The 21,270-nt window shown below is 45.2% G+C and overlaps 1 protein-coding gene across 4 annotated transcripts in view; it reads right to left on the bottom strand.

Annotated features, from left to right (window-relative positions):
- Positions 1 to 826: 826 nt before the first annotated feature.
- Positions 827 to 21,270, bottom strand: part of YPEL2 (yippee like 2) — a 66,805-nt gene continuing 46,361 nt past the window's right edge. For all 4 annotated transcript variants that reach the window (XM_017861609.1, XM_017861607.1, XM_017861606.1 and 1 more), the window contains exons 3-5: positions 10,916 to 10,959; positions 9,819 to 9,927; positions 827 to 4,260 (exon numbers count right to left, since the gene is read on the bottom strand). In XM_017861609.1, coding sequence (XP_017717098.1) covers positions 4,171 to 4,260; positions 9,819 to 9,927; positions 10,916 to 10,959 — 243 coding nt within the window. In that variant the 3' untranslated portion in view covers positions 827 to 4,170. The remainder of the gene's footprint in view (positions 4,261 to 9,818; positions 9,928 to 10,915; positions 10,960 to 21,270) is intronic.

Here is a 21,270-nt window from a genome sequence, read left to right as displayed (position 1 = left end):
CCGCCTCAGCCTCCGAGTAGCTGGGACTACAGGCGCCCGCCACCGCGCTCGGCTAGTTTTTTGTATTTTTAGTAGAGACGGGGTTTCACCGTGTTAGCCAGGAGGGTATCGATCTCCTGACCTCGTGATCCACCCGCCTCGGCCTCCCAAAGGGATGGGATTACAGGCTTGAGCCACCGCGCCCGGGCTTAATGTTCTTTTAATCCAAACCAGTTTATGTTTAACATGATGTGGCTTCTAAAACAGCTGGAGCCCTGCGATACGTGATTAATACACTCTCATCTCAGTTAGAAGCACAGATTTGACTGTATTCCATCTTCACAAACAACAGATCTCCTTTACAGTCTGTAAAAGCTGAGCACACAAAGCAAGAAAAAGGAGCAAACCTGCAACAGCTCCATGCTCAGGAAAACAAAAAGAGAAAAACTGTATGCGCCCAAAGTGTAAACTGTAGTTACAGTGTCCCCACTCGAGAAAACAGGAGGCACAATTGAAAGTGCTTTTTACACACACGCGCGTGCACACACGCACAACCAAAAACGTGATTCTGATTTGTTGGAAATTCTTCCAACAGGAAGAATCACTGTAAGTTGTTACTACTAAATTAACTTGGTTTTATTTATTTTCTTTTCTAGTCAATACTGATGCAAGAAAATATTTCAATTCTCAACCTGATTAATGTACTGCAGAGTCTGTTCCACTGGGGAAAAAATGCAGAGAGGCATTGCTTTAAAGCCTTGATCCAGATTAAAGTGATAGAGACCTTAAAAAAAAAAACCGAAAACGTGTATTGGTGATCACTGTTTCCCTTAAAATATACTTCATGAAATGCAAAGGAAACCATAGAATTTAAAATGAAAATCAAAAGTGCTCTCAGGGGATCTGAGAAAACAGCACCAAATATATTATTTAAAAAATTAAATATTATTTACAAAAGTATATTTTACAAGCAACTGTTTCTTTTATATATATCCACTTGAAAATCTCTTTATAAAGGGTCATCTCTTTTGCACACACTGATCCACCAGTAAAAATGCACTCTAGCCTATCCTCGTGAACTCAGGAAGAACACTCAGTCAGGTCCAGCTGACAGCTTGTGGGTATCGAGTTTGGCTGTATTTGATTCATGTCAAATCAATCCATCAGCAGCCTGAGACTAATGTCCCAGGTCCCGAGGGGTCTGGGTCTACTCCAGGGTGGCCAAGGTCATATGACCTAGGGTGGCACAGGGGAGATGGAGCTAGAGAGTCTGCTGGCTGGACTTCAGTTCCAAACGAAGGCAGCTGCTGGCTGAGGTATAGAACTTCATGCCTTTCCCTTTCTCAAGTCTCCTTACTCTGTCTCTACTCCCCACACCCCGCCCCCAAACTTGACCAACAAACTCCAATTCCCCCAACCCACCTGGGGTGAATGAATGAGGTCTTTGGTTATGCTCTAAGTCAATAATTTGGTGAGGAAATTAAAGAATGAACTGACTGAGGCCATGAGTTAATTTAGCATCTCCAGAGCTCAGCTGTGGCCTCTCCAAGGCTGCTCAGTGTTAGACAGACAACCCATGAACAGAGCGAATGTTGTAAGAAGCACTTTTGGTTTCACTGACACAAAGGGAAAGCCTAATGAGTTTTTTTCCCCTGTAGTTATGGAAAAACCAACACTCTACTCAGCTCTCTCACAGCAAGTATGGCGCCTTACACCCACTGGAGGCTCACTGGATAGTCACTGAAAAAAAAAAAAACACTCAGAACCAGGGTCTGACTGGAGCCTGCTCTGATCCATGCAACAGTCAAAGGCCTCATCCCCAAGGAAGAACAGTGGCACACTGGTCTTCTTCTCTGCCCCCCTGGAAACTTGAGGGCACCCCATGTCTAGCTGATGTCACCACATTCCATTTTCAGTTTGAAAGACAAAACACCTACCCCATGTTTAACCCCCATTTTCTTCCTATGGGAAAGACTATCAGTAAATAGCCAGGACAATCCCTGAGGAAAGGGTCTAAGGAAAATCCATAAAGGAAGACTTTCCCTGAGTAGGGGAAGGGAGAGAGGGGAAATCCATGGCTTCTGTGCCGGGAAGCCGGCTTAGGAATGTGAAAGTTGAAAAACCATTTCATTGAGAACTTGGGCCTGTGAGCCAGACAAACTGTTCTTCTGGGAGCAGAATTCAATATTTCTTCTGAACCTCAGTCTACCTTGCAGTAAAGTGGGAAGAACAACTTGATCTCCCAGGGCTGTGAAAGCACTGGGAAGATCTGGACAAGAGGCCTTGGGGAACAAAAGTCAATTTCTAAGAATCCATTTGTCTTACAGGGGCTCTCTCCTGAGAATCCTGGAGCTATCCCGGTTTCTGTCAGTCCTGCCACCTGCCCCTGGCAGGGCAAGCCCACACCTGTCTTGGGGCTCCCATTCCACCATCAGTGCGTGGAGACACACAAAAAAGCATTTCCACCAAGGACGCGCTCCCAACAGAAATTGGTTCTGCTGCAGATTTGATTCTGAAAAGCTCCTGGGCTGTTGGCTGCTTTCATCTCAGTTCATTGCTTTACAGAGTATCCCATCAACTCATTCTTTTGTGAGACTTTTAGGGTGAATTTTCCGAGAGGGTCGGCCTACTTGGAGAAGGAGATGCTGAGAATTACCTAACACGCACAATAATATATTCAGTCTAAGAAATAAAATGAACCCAGTTAAATGAGTTTCAGTCATATACTGTGGACTGGCTGAATTGCTGTAGAACAGACTTCACAGTGTTAATTAAATGTAACAAACTCCTCTTTCTCTTATGGGCCTTACAGGGATGCTCTCCACTTCCCTAATCGAAGGATGTTTGGATGTGGGGAAAGGGTAATATCGGAATTTGGGCAGAACTCCTCCCTGCTGCTGGACCACACTGACAGCAGATTTCTCTCCATGCAAGACATTCAGACCTAAGTGGGGCCAATTAGGGGCATGAGGAATCTACCAGCCAGGTTATTACTAAGCTCAGAGCCTGGGGCCCATGCTTTCTACAGTCTACAGCAACAGGACTGGAGAAAAACACCCAAAACTCTATGAACAAGAAATTGTTGATCCCACGGAAGCCACTGTAAAACCAAGGAGGAAAGATGGACCAAACCTGAACTGGTTCCAATCTAAACCCCTCCAGGGATTACCCCTACCCAGTCCCCTCCCTTACCACACTCCTCTTATGAGGGGTCAGAAGGAAGGGCAGTAAGAATTGCTAATTGATCCTACTTTTTATTTCTCTGGCTCAATATCTGAGCCATTTCTTCAGCGCTCCCAAACTGCAGCCCCTTTGTGCCCTGCTCTCCTCAATTACTGATTTTACTTGGTTGCTGGTCAAAGCCTTTGGGATATTTGGATGTTAAGCCCATTGCAAATGACAGTCCCCTCACACCTTATCTATGGTGCCTAAAGAGGCAAAGATGATGATTGCCCAGAGACTGAGCGAGGCATCAGAGTCATCGCACCCACCTGGCCACTGCCCCAGTCACTCACTGCTGCCAGAACACTCCCCCACTCAGCCCAGGAGAACCAGGCCCTTGCCCCGCCAACTAGAATCAGGGCCACATCTTTGTGCTCATTTGCTAACCTGGCACATTTGGTGTCAGGAACAGAAGCTTCTGGTCAGAGAGAATGCAGTCATGAGGTATTTTTTTTTTCTCTTTGTCCTTTTAGTCAAGTCAATTATTTCAAGCCTAAGTTATCAGGTCTCCAGGAGCAGCGCAATTTTGTTCCTACCTCCACCCTTCCACCCCTTCCCCGCGCCAGGACCCTTAAGAGTTTCCCCTTTCCCTCTTCCTCACGCCCCCATGCCACTGCTCGCCTGACAAGAGGCCATCAGGCAGCTCTCGCACGGGCCCTGGGGCCCTTACCAAGGTGGGCTGCCGCCCATGCGGTCAAGGATCTGTTCCTTTTGTTGTTTTGTTTTCAGCCAAAACTAGAACAGAGAGAGAAGCCAGGATCAACTCACAAACAGATACAAAGCAAAGAGACAGAGAGACAGCAATTTAGAGGCCGGTCACCAGAAAGATGGCGTCAGGGTGGGAGGATGCCCCAGATGGCAAGGCCCCTAAATGGATGGAACCAAGTGTCAGTCACTCTCTCACGCTTGGGAAGAATGTTCGGTTGAATGGCGTTCACGTGGACACTGGGTTGGGTAGATGCTGTCCAATCAGTCCCAGCCATTGTCCTTGATCATGTGTGCTAGCTCAATGATGTATTTGCCTTCTTTATATTTCTGGCTGCTTTCAAAAGCATGTTCCTAGGAAATAGAGGAAGAGAAGAGATACTGAACAACCGAAGACAAGAAAATATTTTTTTTTTTTGAGGCGGAGTCTCACTCTGTCACCCAGGCTGGAGTGCAATGACACAATCTCAGCTCACTGCAACCTCCACCTCCCAGGTTTGAGCGATTCTCTTGCCTCAGCCTCCCGAGCAGATAGGGTAACAGGCACCCGCCACCATGCCTGGCTAATGTTTGTATTTTCAGTAAAGAGGGGGTTTCACCATGTTGGCCAGGCTGGTCTCTAACTCCTGAGCTCAGGTGATCCACCCACCTTGGCCTCCCTCATCCTGCTGGGATTACAGGCATGAGCCACTGCACCTGGCCGAGGAAATGACTTTCGTAGCAGAAAAGCAGCGGCGGATGACAGGTACCAGCGTCACCATGGTCTGGTCCCAGCTTCACCTTCAGTGAGATGATTCCTACCCCTCAAGCACTTTATGTCCCCCTCGCTTAGCTGCAGAACTGAGGCAACACTAGGACTTTCACAATATTACAACAGAATTTTCCAGGAGCTTCACTCATTTAAGTCTTTGCAATGTCACTCCCTCAGTAGGTCTTCCCCAGCTACCCTACTTAAAATCCAACTTCCACTCCGTACTCCCTTTCTGCCTTCTGCCCCAACCCTTGCTTTAGTTTTCTCCGCTGTACTTCTCACTTCTGAACATACATTATAATTTGCATTTCTATTTTGTTTATCCTCTGTCTCCCATGACTACAATATAAACTTCATGGAGTGCATAGACTTTCATATTTAGTTCATGGCTGTAGCCTTAGAAGACTGCCTGGCACATAACAGAATTTCAATACATAATTGCTGAATGAATTAGTACATTTACATATATATATATAAATCTTGGTTTCTGGTGCTAACGGAAGTTTGCCCTGTGGATAGGTCCATAAAGTTTCTGTGTCATTCCTGCTAGTTTCTAAGAACACAGGAAAGCCTGGTTCTAATTTTAAATTGTACTTGTTAGGCTCAGAGATGACAGGGAGAGGAACAAAATTCTCAGAGGCCAGACAGGTCTCCTTTTCAATCAGTTTTTCTTGCTGCTTCTATGTCAGATGTGTGGAGACAGGAGCTGTATAAACTCCAGGCCAGAGAACCTGGCAGCCCTCAAGCCCCCACCAACTGCCAGCCCCCCAGGGGGAGAATGTCATACTAACCACCTGGCAGATGACTTTTCTAAACCCACAGCACTGTGGGCTCTCCCAGTGCTTCTTCCCACCGAAAGAAGTCCTGCAGAGGCAGAGGATATAGGGCTCTCTTTTGTTTGCAGAGATACACGCGTTAAGAACATCTTGGTGTATTCTCTGAAGAACACTGGTCATCTGTGTCTCAGCTCCATATGCACAAGCAGTGGACATCAGCCCTTCCCGGAGCCCCCAGAATTAGTAAGGAATTGAGGCGTACCGTTGGGGGTTCTGGGTCACAGTTGTATCAACTGTATTTTCTGTTCTAGGGCTCAGGGGCTTTGAATTTCAGAACAAGAGCTCAGGCACACCACAGCAGCAATTTCCCTAACACTTCATTATTCCCTGTCTCTGTGCACACACACGCACACATGCGTGTATACGCACGACAGAGCAATGTGTTTTGGGAATAAGGTCCGTTGTTCCACAGTAATGTGTTTGGGTGGGAAAGAGGAGAAAGCAAAACTAAGAAAATGAGTTTCCCATGACGAAAAAAAAATTCGGCTGGGCATGGTGGCTCACACCCATAATCCTAACCCTTTGAGATGAGGCAGGAAGATTGCTTGAGGCCAGTTTGAGACCAGCCTGGGGAACATGACAAAACCTCATCTCTACAAAAATCAAAAATCAGCTGGGTGTGATGTCATGCACCTGTGGTCCCAACTACTCATGAGGCTGAGGCAGGAGAATCATCTGGGCCCAGGAGGTTGAGGCTGCCGTGAGCAAGACTGCACCACTGCACTCCAGCCTGGGGCCTGTCTCAAAAATAAATAAAATAAAATAAAATAAAATAAAATAAAATAAAACAAAACAAAATAGAACTGGGAGATTCACACCTACTTCACAGAGGTAACAAGGGGGTGGTTCACGCCTGTAATCCCAGAACTTTGGGAGATCAAGGTAGGTGGATCACCTGAGGTCAGGAGTTTGAGATCAGCCTGACCAACATGGTGAACCCACGTGTCTAAGAAAAATACAAAAAATTTAGGGCCGGGTGCAGTGGCTCATGCCTGTAATACCAGCACTTTGAAAGGCTGAGGCAGGCGGATCATGAGGTCAGGAGTTCAAGACCAGCCTGACCAACATGGTGAAACCCTGTCTCTACTAAAAATACCAAAAAATTAGCCAGGCATGGCGGCACAGGCCTGTAATCCCAGCTACTCTGGGGGCTGAGGCAGGTCCTGCTTGAACCCGGGAGGTGGAGGTTGCAAGTGAGCTGAGATCTACACCATTGCACTCCAGCCTGGGTGACAGAGCGAGACTCCATCTTAAAAAAAAAACAAAAAAAAAAGGAAGGTGCCCTGGACTTGCACATAGGAGGTGACGGATGCATATTTGGGGTCCCTGCTGTGCTGTGCACATCCCAGTGCTTGTCAGGCTGTTTGATCTGTTTTCACGTTGGTTTTCCTCCTGAGCTGTCATCATGACTGTCAGCACTTTGAGGGCAGGCACTGGATCTTGTCCATTTTTTTGGTGTTTAGTCAAAGGCTTTTGATAAACTTTTGTCAAAAGGATGAATCGTTTTATCTGAACCTCAAGCATGGAACAAAACCAACCAACTCAGGCTCGTCGTGTATCTTCAATCCAGCAATCTTCAGGGCAGTGAGACAGCCAAGAGGCTGGGAAACACGGGAAGGGGAGAACTTTTCTGCACTTGATCTTAGCCAAAAGGCCAAGAAGCAATGAAGAACATTTCTGGATAATCACGAGCAGAACCGTGTCCCCCACCCCAGATCACCCAGAGGGGGCCTGTGACTGTACAGAGGGAACAGAATGGCCAAGTCCAGATTCTCCCACAGGAACAACCAAGCCGACCATAGGAAGCTGTGGCTAACCCATCTTGGCACCACACAACACACGGTCTAGGTTTTTTTTTGGGTGGGGGGGACAGAGTCTCACTCTGTCGCCCAGGCTGGAGTGCAACGGCATGATCTCGCCTCACTGTAACCTCCGCCTCCTGGGTTCAAGCAATTCTCCTGCCTCAGACTCCTGAGTAGCTGGGATTATAGGTACCCACCACCACGCCTTGGTAGAGATGGAGTTTTACTATATGTTGGCCAGGCTGGTCTCGAACTCCTGATCTCAGGTGATCCACCCACCTCAGACTCCCAAACTGCTGGGGTTATAGGCCTGAGCTATTGTGCCTGGCCCCATTTTTGTTTGTAATCCTGAAGATTTCCAGGGAATGGGGAAAATGGAATCTGAAGGCAGTGCTACCAGGCTCCACTGCAGATTCCACCTGGGGCAGTTTTTTTGTTGTTGTTGTTTTCTTTTTTTTTTTAATGATTTCCACATTTTCAAACTATTTCAATGGAATCATAATTCTGTGCCTGGCATCTATTGCTCACATTATTTTATATGTGTATAAACATATTTTTTTTTCCCCAAAAGATGTTATTTTTAGAGCAGCATTAGGGTCACAGCAAAACTGAGCAGAAAGTACAGAGATTTCCCACATACCCGTTACCCACCTCCAGATTCCCCCACTATCAAAATCCCACACCAGATTGGAACATTTGTTACAATGGATGAACCTACATTGACATATCATTAGCACCCTGCAGCAGGTTTGACAACTCCTTCAGGCTCCTTCAGAAGCCAGAGGCAGTTCATGAGCCATATGACAGGATAGGGAATTTGAGACATTTTACATGGACTAAATTGCCTTCCCAGAGACAGGAAGACCAACTTTTCAATATCCTCACAATGACAGGGAGGGCAAGAATAGAAAGGAGTGTGCAATGCATGGATGTACACATGCAGGCTGAAAAAAATCTGCCAACAATAATAACAATAACAATTTAAGTAAATTTTCACTGACATATGCTCTATGCAAGGTGAAGACCTAAGTGTTTTATGGGCATGATCCTATTTAACACTCAAACCAACTCTAAGTATGAGGAAACTTAGCATAGAAGCTAAGTAGCTTGTCCAAGGACACACAGACAAATAAGTCATGGAGCCCAAATTTGAACCTCACTCTAGCTGCCTAGATGGTTCTTAGAGGGTTGCCTAGATGGTTCACGCTAGCTAGAGGGATTATAGGGGCAGTGTCTATGGTTATATGGTGACCCCAGCGCATGTTAGAACAATCAGTCCCCAGTGTTGAAGCAGATCCTGGCCCTTCTCTCCTCTCACTCTGGCAAAGGACTGCTCACTTTTCCCTGGCCCCAAAGGGACCTTAACATTTTTTGCTGAGTTAAACAATGAAAGAATAATTGTCCATTTGGGAGAGGTCCAGCCATGACTACATCTGACAGTGGATGTTAATTAAGGCAGTTTTCGATAATGACTTGCTCAGGGCCTGGGACGTAGGTGTTTTAGGAATATTTATTGGAGCATCAAAGTATAGTGGCTTCAGAGCATGGGTTCTTGATCAGGCACGGTGGCTCATGCCTATAATTTCAGCACTTTGGGAGGCCAATTTGGGAAGACTACTTGAGCTCAGGAGTTTGAGGCCAGCCTGAGCAACACAGTGAGACCCTATCTCTATTTATTAAAAAATAAATTTGTTGGCCAGGCACGGTGGCTCACACCTGTAATCCCAGCACTTTGGAAGGCTGAGGCTGGTGCATCACCTGAGGTCAGGAGTTCGAGACCAGCCTGGCCAACATGGTGAAATCCTGTCTCTACTAAAAATACAAAAAATAAGCCAGATGTGGTGGCGCATGCCTGTAATCCCAGCTACTTGGGAGGCTGAGGCAGGAGAATTGCTTGAATCCGGGAGGCAGAGGTTGCAGTGAGCCAAGATCACACCACTGCACTCCAGCCTGGGCGACAGAGCGAAACTGTCTCAAAATAAAATAAAATAAAATAAATTTGTTTAATATTTAAAAAAGAGCATGGGCTCTGTGTCAGAATACTACTACCTGGTCGCCTCCTTTGAGAATGAAAAATTTAGAAATAAAAAATAAAAGAATATTACATGGATTCCTACCCTGGTGTGGCTATTAAATGGCTAGATTGCCTTGGACATATTGTTAACCTCCTTAAGTCTCAGTATCCCTATCCATAAAATAGAGGTGAAGATAGCACCTAACCTCTAAGGCTGCTGATGTATGGCTGGCATATAGTGAGCTGTCGAGAAAGGTTATATGCCATTACTATTATTATTTATTACATCTAAAGGGGTGTGTGTCTCAGGGGTAGGTGTGAAGGAATGAATAGGAGGAGGGAAATATATCAACAGAAAGGAAAGAATGAATGTGGTAGACAGGTGACTATCCTGGTCTAAGACAATCCCACAAGGCCATGGAAAGTCAGTAGAAGAACATGTTCTTCTGGCATAAGGCTCTTGGCAATTCCCTTCCAGCCCTCTACCAACCAGGCTCTTTTATACTTACATATTTCCAGCCCAGAGTGGTTTTGCAGTTTTCACAGTAAATGTCTGCGACTGCATGCAGTCCTGTTAGCAACACTCGCTCTTCTGCAGGCCCACAGCCCACATTAACTCTATGTTGAGGCACAAAAAGAGAGAGTGGGTAGTCAGTGACACGCACATCAGTCATTCAAGCTGAGCTTCCAGCAAAAATTAACTGGGCAAGGCTGCCCCAAAGGGAGCCAACCCTGAGCTGAGCAGGTCTAAACCAATCCCCAAAAGGTGGCCACAGGGAACTATCTCAGCTGGAAGGAATTTCAGATCTGCAAGTTCTAGTGGAGTGGGTCTACTGAAATAATCTTTATGGTTGAGAGTTTGCTTAAAATTTTAATTTTTCTAACAAATACTTTCAATCTGTGACTTAGGGGGACAAGCTGACAGCCACACTGTGAAGTCCACAGCCACAGGCACAGGTCCTCACAGCTTACTGAGGACTGAATGACGCTGAAGATGCCACACATGGCAGCACAGTGTGGTCCTCATACAGGAATGAGTGATCCCTGGGTGCTGAATAGGATCTACTCCTTCACAGGGTGCCCAGCTCAAGCCACAGGCCAGATTTCCATTTTTACAGTTTATCAGGCTTATGTGGGCTTCAAGTTCCCTTCCCAAGCAAGAGGTGATAAACCTGGTGCCCGGAAATGGCTGAGGGCCCTGGAAACTATGCATCTGCCCGAAGTGGGCCTTCCTTCCTCCTTAGGTCCCATGGCAGATTTTGGTGTCTTATTCACCCCATTCTCTTCCCCAGTGACATATCTCAGATCTCATTATGAGCCCTCCATGTTGAGGCTCTCAGAATCTCCTCAGCTTCTTCCCTGTGGGACTACAGTCCTCTGATGTGCCCTCTGAGGGGAGTGTAGTGAATATATTATTTTTAGCCAGAGATGTTGGCAAGAAATGTTCCCCAAAGGTAACTGACTACCAATTGTGGAGAGTAATGCTCCACAGAGTTTTACTGTGGCAGAGAAGGCAGGGTTCATTGTTTAATCATCATCAAGGACTGCTTTTTCCCAGCCCTCGAATCTGCACCCCACAAGGAATGTACCATTCAGAGGCACTCACACTGAGTTAAAGAGGTATGCTCGTCCTTGACTTCCTTGGAACGACTGAAATGCAAGAAAACAAATCGATAGTTAGACATCCATTTCACCCACCCGTTTGGGAAACTGACCCCAATCGCAATAAGCATGACCTTCCAGGACTGACACAGCAAAAGGGAGTACTGAGCCAGTTAATGGTGCTGCTGGCAGATGGCATGGGGGCAGAGAAGATGGCAGAATAAACAGAGCCACAAAGCTTGATCTGGCCCACTGGACTGTTTTCACTAGCCCAGGTGACAAAATAAAAAAAACCCAAACCCACCATGTCATTAAAAACTTCTTCCCTCCTGACATTGCCTGATACAATTAATTCACGTGAGATCATTAATCCGCATTGGCGTTCCTGGTCCCACTTGATTTTAGCCATCTGTGCTGGCCACAGCTTTCCCAGGCTGGCCCAGGCATGGAAACCACCACAAGCTCTTTTGCTTGGCCTCTTGGTCCAGCCCTAACAAAGGCAGCAAAAAATCCCCAACCCAAGAATAAACTATCCAACTCACACTCATCATTTGTCATGCCTTCTAGAAGCTTCTAAGTGCCATGACAGTTTACAATCCTAAATGGGAGCACAGGAGCTCTTTTGAGATGTAAGCAACTCGATCTCAGCATCACAGAAATGCTCATGAAGCAGCAATTCCACTTTAACCTCTAGCTTTACACAGGGGTTTCTTTCTTCTGGCTGGAGGGAGGCAGGGAACAGGAGAAACAGGAGCCAGAGCCTGCCGTGCAATCTGACATCTGCTTTCATTAACACAGGCCCTGTCCATGTTTTCCCTCTCTGGTTACACTGAGAAGCCTGCCTGACATGAGCCAGCCATGTTCTGCACTGCTGCCTGCATTTTTAATGTGGCCTAACAACGGTGTCCTGAATTTAATATCTTAGTCTGCCCTGAAAAGCAACCAACAAACAAGGAGGTGAGTGGCTAACAGATGACCAGAGGGTAGGTGAGCACCAGACAGGACTCAGATTAGCACGCGAGACAACCATTTTGTCAGATGTGCAGGACGTCAGAGATCAGTGCTGCCGGCCAGTGTGAAAGACAAAATTCTTTTTTTTTTTTTTTTTTGAGATGGAGTCTTGCTCTGTCACCCAGACCAGAATGCAGTGGCGCGATCTCGGCTCACTGCACCTCCATCTCCTGAGTTCAAGTGATTGCCCTGCCTCATGGGTNCCTGCCTGACATGAGCCAGCCATGTTCTGCACTGCTGCCTGCATTTTTAATGTGGCCTAACAACGGTGTCCTGAATTTAATATCTTAGTCTGCCCTGAAAAGCAACCAACAAACAAGGAGGTGAGTGGCTAACAGATGACCAGAGGGTAGGTGAGCACCAGACAGGACTCAGATTAGCACGCGAGACAACCATTTTTGTCAGATGTGCAGGACGTCAGAGATCAGTGCTGCCGGCCAGTGTGAAAGACAAAATTCTTTTTTTTTTTTTTTTTTTTTTTTTTTTTTTTTTTTTTTTTTTTGAGATGGAGTCTTGCTCTGTCACCCAGACCAGAATGCAGTGGCGCGATCTCGGCTCACTGCACCTCCATCTCCTGAGTTCAAGTGATTGTCCTGCCTCATGGGTGTCCTGTCATGGGTGGCACCCAATGACACCCATGTTCTGGACTCTTCACGTTCCCTGCGTTTCCTTTTTCTTTCTTTCCTTTTTATCCCCCCCAAGATAGTCTCACTCTGTCACCCAGGCTGCAGTGCAGTGGTGTGACTGTGACTCACTGCAGCCTCCACCTTCTGGGCTCAAGCGATCCTCCTGCCTGAGCCTCCTGAGTAACTGGGACCAAAGGTGCATACCACCATAACCAGCTATTAAAAAAAAAAATTATGGAGACAGGGTCTTGTCATGTTACCCAGGTTGGTCTTGAACTCCTAGGCTCAAGCAATCCACCTGCCTCAACTTTCCAAAGTGTTGGGATTACAGGCGTGAGCCACCGCACCTAGCCTGTTTTCCTTTGTCTTAGCACTAGCATCCTGGATTGAAATCATCTGTTTATTTATCTCACTCCCTCAGTAGACTGTGAGCTCCCTGAAGGCGTGCGCCATGTCTACAATCTCTCTCTGAATGCCCGACACGTAAGCATGTGCATCTGGCACACAGTAGTCATTTATTACATATTCTGAGTCAATTAAATTGTCTCTAGTTTCTTTCGTTTTCTATAAACAACTTTACTGAACTATATTTGAAGTATACCGCTATCACCACAATCAAGATTAAACTGCTCATCACACCCAAACATCTCCTCATATCCCTCTGAATCCTCCCCTCTGAATCCTCTTACCACTTATAGATTCATAGGTGATTACAGCTTTCTGTCACTATAATTTATATTTTCTGGAATCTTTTTTTGAGACAAGGTCTCACTCTGTCACCCAGGATGGAGTGTAGAGGCACGATCATAGCTCACTGCAGCCTTGATCTCCTGGGCTCAAGTGATTCTTCTGCCTCAACCTCCCGAATAGCTGGGACTACAGGGGTGCACCACCGTGCCTGGCTAATTTTGGAATTTTTGTAGAGATGGAATCTTGCCATGTTGCCCAAGCTGGTCTCCTGAGCTCAACCGATCCACCCAATCTGCCTGCCTTGGCCTCCCAAAGTGCTGGGATTACAGATGTGAGTCACCACAACCAGTCTAGAATTTTTTAAAATAAATGAAATGTATTTTCATTTACAGTGTATATGTGTTTGACTTTTTTCACTCAGCACAATTCTTTTTTTTTTTTTTTTTTTTTTTTTTTTTTTTTTTGAGACAGAGTCTTACTCTGTCGCCCAGGCTGGAGTGCAGTGGCCGGATCTCAGCTCACTGCAAGCTCTGCCTCCTGGGTTTATGCCATTCTCCTGCCTCAGCCTCCCGAGTAGCTGGGACTACAGGTGCCCGCCACTTCGCCCCGCTAGTTTTTTGTATTTTTTAGTAGAGACGGGGTTTCACTATGTTAGCCAGGATGGTCTCGATCTCCTGACCTCGTGATCCACCCGTCTCGGCCTCGCAAAGTGCTGGGATTACAGGCTTGAGCCACTGCGCCCGGCCATCACAATTCTTTTAGGATTCATCCATGTTGAACATATGAACAATTTATTCCCTTTATGCTGCTGAGTAGTATTCTATTTTATGGATATCACAGTTCATTTCTTTTTGGTTTGGTTTTAATAAGAGATTTGAACTAGCTGCCTGTCAAATCCCCTTCTAGCTTCAAAATTATATTCTATTATTCCATGGTCCTAAGTTACAGGTAATTTGAAATGTCATCCTCTAAGAAACATTTGCTAAGACCTTCAAGTTCAGAGCTTAGAAGAAGGTGGCTATTGGGAAACAAATTCCAGAAGAAAGCAGACAGGAAAGTAACAGGAAGCAACAGAGCTTCACCATTAATGACAGAGAAAGGCTTTGAATAATGCATTCACTTCTTTCTCACCCCTGGATCACTGACTCTCTGCCAGACACAATTAGAAATACAGGGAGACAGGCAACACTGTGAGACTTACCAGGGCAGCAGTATCCCAGCAAGGTGTGCAAGACAACCCTTTTCCCCAGGGCAGCAAGGAAACACTAGCTCATTTTATATATTTTATCTTTAACAACTAAGTTTTGCTAAACGGTTACAATACATGGATTGCCACCAGGCCTTCCCTGGACTGGCATGTGTCCTGTATGTATAGGTATCTGGAAGGAAGGGGCTCCACTGTGGGGGTCAGAGGTGACAAAGGTGTTCTTCTTCTGCCTCTGCTTTCAGCGTACAGTGAACACCACTGTTTCTGTGAATAAGGCTAATCTTATTTTTTTGAAAAACAAGATCTTTAAATAACAGGATCGTTGCAATGTTTTGCATATAAGATAGAGTACTACAAAGGGGTTCATTTATGGTAAAGTACCTGAACCTTGCGCTATAGAGAGAACTGGCTTCTGTCAATATTTTACCTTATATTATTTTGTGGCTAAAAAATGATATGCTTGTACAAAATTAATTTGAAATGCAGATATTCAGAAGAAAATCTTTGTGACCTTGTGTTAGAAGAGAGTTCTTAGATACACCAGAAACACAATCTATAAAAGAGAAAACAACTGATAAACTGAACTTCATCAGAATCAGTCCACATTAAAATGGTTAAATATTTTTTCTTTAACTGACAAAACCAAGTGTTGGCATGAATATGTAGCAACTGGAACTCTCAAACATTGCAAGACAGTACAGCAACTTTGGAAATGAGTCTGGCAATTTCACTTACCCAAGTGAAACGAAAGCCTATGTTCACACAAAAACCTGTATGAGAGTGTTTTTAACAGCTTAATTCATAATCGCCCCAAACTGGAAACAACCTAAATGTCTCAAATGGTGACTGGATAAGTAGACTGGTATATCCATATAATACTATTCTGCAACAAAGAGGAACAAACTATTGATATACAGAGCAACATGGATGAATTTGAAACACATTACGCTAGGAAGATTGGTAAAAAGAATGTTTAACTATAAAAGTTAGTGAGAGAGATGGAATTGATCTGTTATCTTGGTAACAGAAGAACCGTACTCTTAGGCCCTATAAGAAAAGAAAGTCTTATAATCACTATTAGACTATATATTTATAAGACTGTAAAACTAAATAGACTGTAAGACGCCCAGGTCCTAAGACTTATCTATGTTAAAACTCATATGACTCATATTCAAAGAGTGAATTTTACTGTATGTAAATTAAAAATTTTTTTAATTAATAAATTTGTAAAATAATAAGTCATTTCTAAAATCTATGCCTGTACACTCTATTCCTATATCTGTACAATTAGGAATTGTAAGCAATTCCCTAATTGATTTAAAACTATTCCACACAAAGAGTTTCAGAGGGGTTTGAACCTTTGTTCATTTTCATATTTTTTAATTCTTTTTTTAAAATTATGTTTGTGAGGATAATTCTGAAATATCGTAAGAATACTTTTCAGTGCTAGGTGTGATAGCTCATGCCTATAATCCCAGCAGTATGGGAGGCCGAGGCAGGAGGGCCACTTGAGGTCAGAAGTTTGAGACCAATTGGTCAACACAGTGAGACCTCATCTTTACAGAAAAAACCCAAAACCAAAATCAAAAAACCACTTTTCTTGAGAGTTTTCAAGAACAACCCTCTCATTAGAATAGGTCTTTTGAATTACTGTATCAGAAAGTGATCAACCAAGATTTTTTTAAAGGAGTATATCCAATCACATATACCTTCAATAAAATTTAAAACAATTTTATAATTATTTTCTTTCATCCATTTAAATTATATAAATGTTCATTAAAAACTGTATGCTTACAATGTACATATTACATGGCAGCACACATATGTAATTTATAAATAAGTATATACATATTAGGAGTTTATGCTCAAACATTTTACTGATAGGGGTATGCCATTTTAAAAGTGTGAAGGCCAATGTTCTGGGGGTTCCTGTCTGCTTCCAGGCTGGTCCTAAGAGTCACTTTCTCTGGCCTGACACAGATTAGAATTCCTAGAGAGAGTTGGGGTGGGGGGGGCACGTGGCAGAGCAGAGAAATGCCAGCCAGGCCCCGAGGCACCTCCAATGCTTCCTCCAGGCCTGGTTTGAGAGAGTCTGCTGGGAGAGGCCCACACGTACAAAGGGTACTGAACCCCCTCTCAGGGCTGTCCTGGTGGCCACAGCCACTCAGGTTCCCGTGAGGAGCACTATCTATGAACCTCTGTTTCCTCAGCCTGGCACTCGGGATCAGCTGTGTTTTTTGAGGCAGAGCTCTGGAAGCCTTTTCCATCATGGGTTCCATTCTGGGGCCCCTGCCAAGTCAACAATTATGATGAGAAAAACAGCCATGGAGAACAACAAGCTTCTTGCAGATAGACACAGACAAGAATAGCCCCAGCTGGGTTACTGGATCCTGTGGGGCCCAGCCCTGCCTGGCACGGCCTGGCACTCCCTGGAGTGAGGGTGGTACCGAAGGTGGGGAGACAGAAAGGAAGTTAAGGAAGCAATTAGAATAAAGCAAACAGAATTTCAGACCAGGAGATGCCAAACAGACTGTCAGACACATTTGTTTGCTGTCATTACTGCCAGGCAACAAGGCAGCTCTTTTCCATGTTGTGTATCAACCAAGGCTGGTGTGCAGGCCTCCAGGAAAGGGTTTTTGTTTTGTTTTTTAAGCCGCACAAAACTTTTCTTCTGTCCTTTAAAGTAACGTAATAGTTCCAGGCCCAGCCCTTCCAGCCAGCTCAAAGGAATGGAAAGGGCTTTGAGTTTCCTGTTTAGTAGCCAAAACCACGGATTTTGGGCCCCTTTGCAAGTCTGGAAGGCAGAAACTCCTTTTAAAAGTAGGAGAACCACTGAAAAATGAATACTCTGGATTGAAGCGGGAGACAGCAACAGAGCAAACGTGTGAGTTTCTTCCCCCGGTGACAGATACAGGTTCTCACCTTGGAGTCCTATTCACTTGAACAGGCTTCTCCCTACATGAAGGGTCCAGCAGAGGAGCAGAGCCTCTCAAACTTCGGCCCCCTTCTCTCTCTAGGAAGATCAACCATTAGCCACCGAGCATATCCCTCAGGAGGTGCAGAGAGATCGGGGAAGCAGACGCCCACCTGCCTCACCAGCTAACACCTGGGAACTAGGTGACCCCTTGCATATCTGCACAGGTTAAGAGGATCTAGTCTTGGCATCAGAAGATTCAGGTTCAAGTCCTGGCTTTACAACTTCAACTTATTAGCCACTTGACCCTGAAAGAGTTAGTTAACCTCTGAGCTGCTCCATCTTTTTCATCTGTAAGTAGAAACCATGGTCATTTCCTAGGGTTGCTGAGAACAGTAAGTGAGGTAAATGAAGCACAGAATAAAAAGTCCCTACCTCCCCTCTTTGGCCTTTTCAGGAGCCTGGAGGAGAGAGATGAAAAGGTTGACTCTAACCTACTTGGTTCTTCAAACCTCTTTCTTTGGTGACTTTGGTCTCCCTCTTTCTCTATTATGCCAAAAGGCAAGGCTTCCCCACTTTGCAATTTGATGTCTCCATCAAAATGGAGAGATGGGACTGAAGCTCCCCATGAGACTTTCCAGTTACAATTTTCTGTGAATCCACCTCTCTTAAAGCACCTGGCACTTGCTTCCTCAACTTACCACTCATACACAGTGTTACCTGCACAAGTTTCAAAGAGTCATATTGCCAGGGTACAAGTCCTGGTTGTGCTATATACTAGCTATGTTACTACCTTGAAGCTCATTAACCTCTCTGAGCCACAATTTTCTAGTCGGTAAAACAGGCACAACAAAATAGCTCTCACTCACACCAGATCTGTATAAGAGATAAGTTAGGGCTGGCCGTGGTGGCTCACGCTTGTAATCCTAGTGCTTTGGGAGGCCGAGGAGGGCAGATCACTTGAGGTCAGGAGTTCGAGACCAGCCTAGCCAATATGGCGAAACCTCGACTCTACTAAAAATACAAAAATTAGCTGGGTGTGGTGATGCATGCCTGTAATCCCAGCTACGTGGGAGGCTGAGACAGGAGAATCACTTGAACCTAGGAGGCAAAGGTCGTCGAGATGGCGCCACTGCACTCCAGCCTGTAAGACACAGAAAGACTCCATCTCAAAAAAAAAAAAAAAAAAAAAAAAAAAAAAGAAGAAGTTAGATATTGTTTACCAAGTGCTTCATAAACTTCAAGACTCTATATACTTTGTTACTGTTAGAATGTTTCTATTATACAGCTTTAAACAAAACTCATTAGGCTAGGCGTGGTGGCTGAAGCCTGTAATCCCAGCACTTGGGGAGGCTGAGGCAGGTGGATCACTTGAGGTCAGGAGTTCGAGACCAGCCTGGCCAACATGGCAAAACCCTGTCTCTACCAAAAATGGAAAAATTAGCCAGGCATGGTGGCGCATGCCTGTAATCCCAGCTACTCGGGAGGCTGAGGCAGAAAAATCACGTGAACCTGGGAGGTGGAGGTTACAGTAAGCTGAGGTCACACTACTGCACTCCAGATTGGGTGACAGAGTGAGACCCTGTCAAAACAAAACAAAACAAAAACCCCAAACTTATTGATGTGCTGAGTTCAAAGACAACCAACAAAAAAAACTTATTGGTACAAACATAAACTTGAGCTTTTGAAAATTGAGATGTAATTCACATTACCATCACCCTTTTAAAGTAGACAATTCAGTGGTTCTTATATTCACAAGGTCACGCAACTATCACCACTATCTATTTCCAGAACATTTTCACACTCCAAAAAGAAATCACACACCATTAGCCATCAGCCTCCATCTCCCTTGCCTCCAGCCTCTGGCAAGCATAAATCTACTCTCTGTCTCTATGGATTTGCTCAAGGCACTATACATTTCAACCCTTTAAAGTACTTTTAGGTGTCTCAGTGAGAAGGCATCAGAAATGTTTAGGTAGAGATACAAAGGAGGATTAGTAAAACCTTTGCCCTGAGTGTTGGCTAAACCCCAACAACTCAACAGATCTCACATTCTGTAGGGAAGGGTCAGATCAGTCCTTTTTCCATTCTTTTCTCCAACCATGGCTAAGCCTGGTGAGGTTTCCCATATTGGGTCAAAGTAAGCCATAGGCTCCATTCCAAAGAGCTGGAACCCAAGCAAAACAGTCCTAGATCCTGTTTGGATTTCAGCCTTGAGGATGCATATGGAGAAAGTGAGAGGGGTGATGATAAAGAACAAAGTTAACTCGAGTGCAACTGAAAGAAGCTGTGAACATTTAGCTAAGAGGAAAGACTGAAGGGGATTTATTCCATCTTCTCTGCAATAAGAACAAGAGGAAATAGACGGAAATGAGGGACTTGAGTTAATTATAAAGGAAGAACTTCCTGACTCTATTTGTCTTCCACATGGGGACATAGGTCACCAGTAAAGACTAGAATAGAACAAAGCCACTGTATATGCTTATGATTTTAAAAAGACTGTCACATACCTGTCTAGGAACCTTTGAGATGGGGGTAAAAAAGCCAAGGGGTGAAAGGATGGCTTTCTTAAGGCCCCTCCTCTTGTGGCTTTGAGCTATGGTAGTCTCCATTCACTCACACATTCCCTCAACAGATGGAGGGAGGGGCAGGGAAGCCACTGGCTCTAAAGGAGGAAATATCTGCTGTGTGGAGTCATAAAATTCCAAGAGCATGGGAACATTCATGATGCTTGGAACTGTGAAAACAAAAGGTGGTGAGGGGGCCTGGGTGCTGGTGTTTTACTGATGAAAGGGAGAGATTCAGCCAGGCATGGTGGCTCACGCCTGTAATCCTAGCACTGTGGGAGGCTGAGGTGGGTGGATCACCTGAGGTCAGGGAGTTCAAGATGAGCCTGGCCAACATGGTGAAACTTAGTCTCTACCAAAAAATACCAAAAAATTGGCTGGGCGTGGTGGTGTGCACCTATAATCCCAGCTACTCGGGAGGCTGAGGCATGAGAATTGCTTGAGGTAGAGGTTGTAGTGAGCTGAGACCACGCCATTGCATGCCAGTCTGGATGACAGAGTGAGACCTTGTCTCAAAAAAAAAAAAGAAAGAAAGAAAGCAAGGAGGAGGCCCTGGGATTTAAGCCATTTAATGATCAGACTTTTCTTTTTCTTTTCTTTTTTCTTTTTTTTTTTTTTTTTTTTGAGGCGAGTCTCGCTCTGTCGCCCGGGGACTTGGAGTGCAGTGGCCAGATCTCAGCCTCATGCAAGCTCCGCTCGCGGTTTACGCCATTCTCCTGGTCTCAGCCTCCAGCTTCTGGGACTACAGGCGCCCGCCACCTCGCCCGGCGGTAGTTTTTGTATTTTTAGTAGAGACAGGTTTCACCGTGTTAGCCAGTTTATGGGTCTCGATCTCCTGACCTCGTGATCCGCCCGTCTCGGCCTCCCAAGTGATGGGATTACAGGCTTGAGCCACCGCGCCCGGCCATGATCAGACTTTTCAAATTCCCTTCCTGTTGACCTACATGAACTGGGCCCTTTTAGAGTCCTTTTAGGAGTCTCAGTGACAAGGTATCAGAAATATTTAGGGGAACTAAGCCACTTTCAGGGATGGGCCTAGGGAATGGGGCAGAGAGAGATCCTATGAGATCTGTTGCCTCATGGTGTCATGTTGCCTGATATTCAAGGGAAAGGATGCAGGCTTTGGAGCCTGAGAGGGACTGGATCCAGCCCTCACTAGCTGTGTAACATTGGGCCAGTCACTTAATCCTTCTGAGCCTCAGGGTTCTCTACAGAAGGGAGAAACATATTGCCGATTCAATAACACCCTATTCCAGAGGGACATGGTGAAGATGAAACGATTGTGCATTAAATGATTGTGTGTATAGTAAGTACCAAATGCGGCTCATAAAAAGCATTTAATAA

The sequence above is a fragment of the Rhinopithecus bieti genome, unplaced genomic scaffold (genome assembly GCF_001698545.2).
Source record: "Rhinopithecus bieti isolate Rb0 unplaced genomic scaffold, ASM169854v2 scaffold_57210, whole genome shotgun sequence".
NCBI lineage: Eukaryota > Metazoa > Chordata > Mammalia > Primates > Cercopithecidae > Rhinopithecus > Rhinopithecus bieti.
This window is presented reverse-complemented; position numbering and strand designations above follow the sequence as displayed.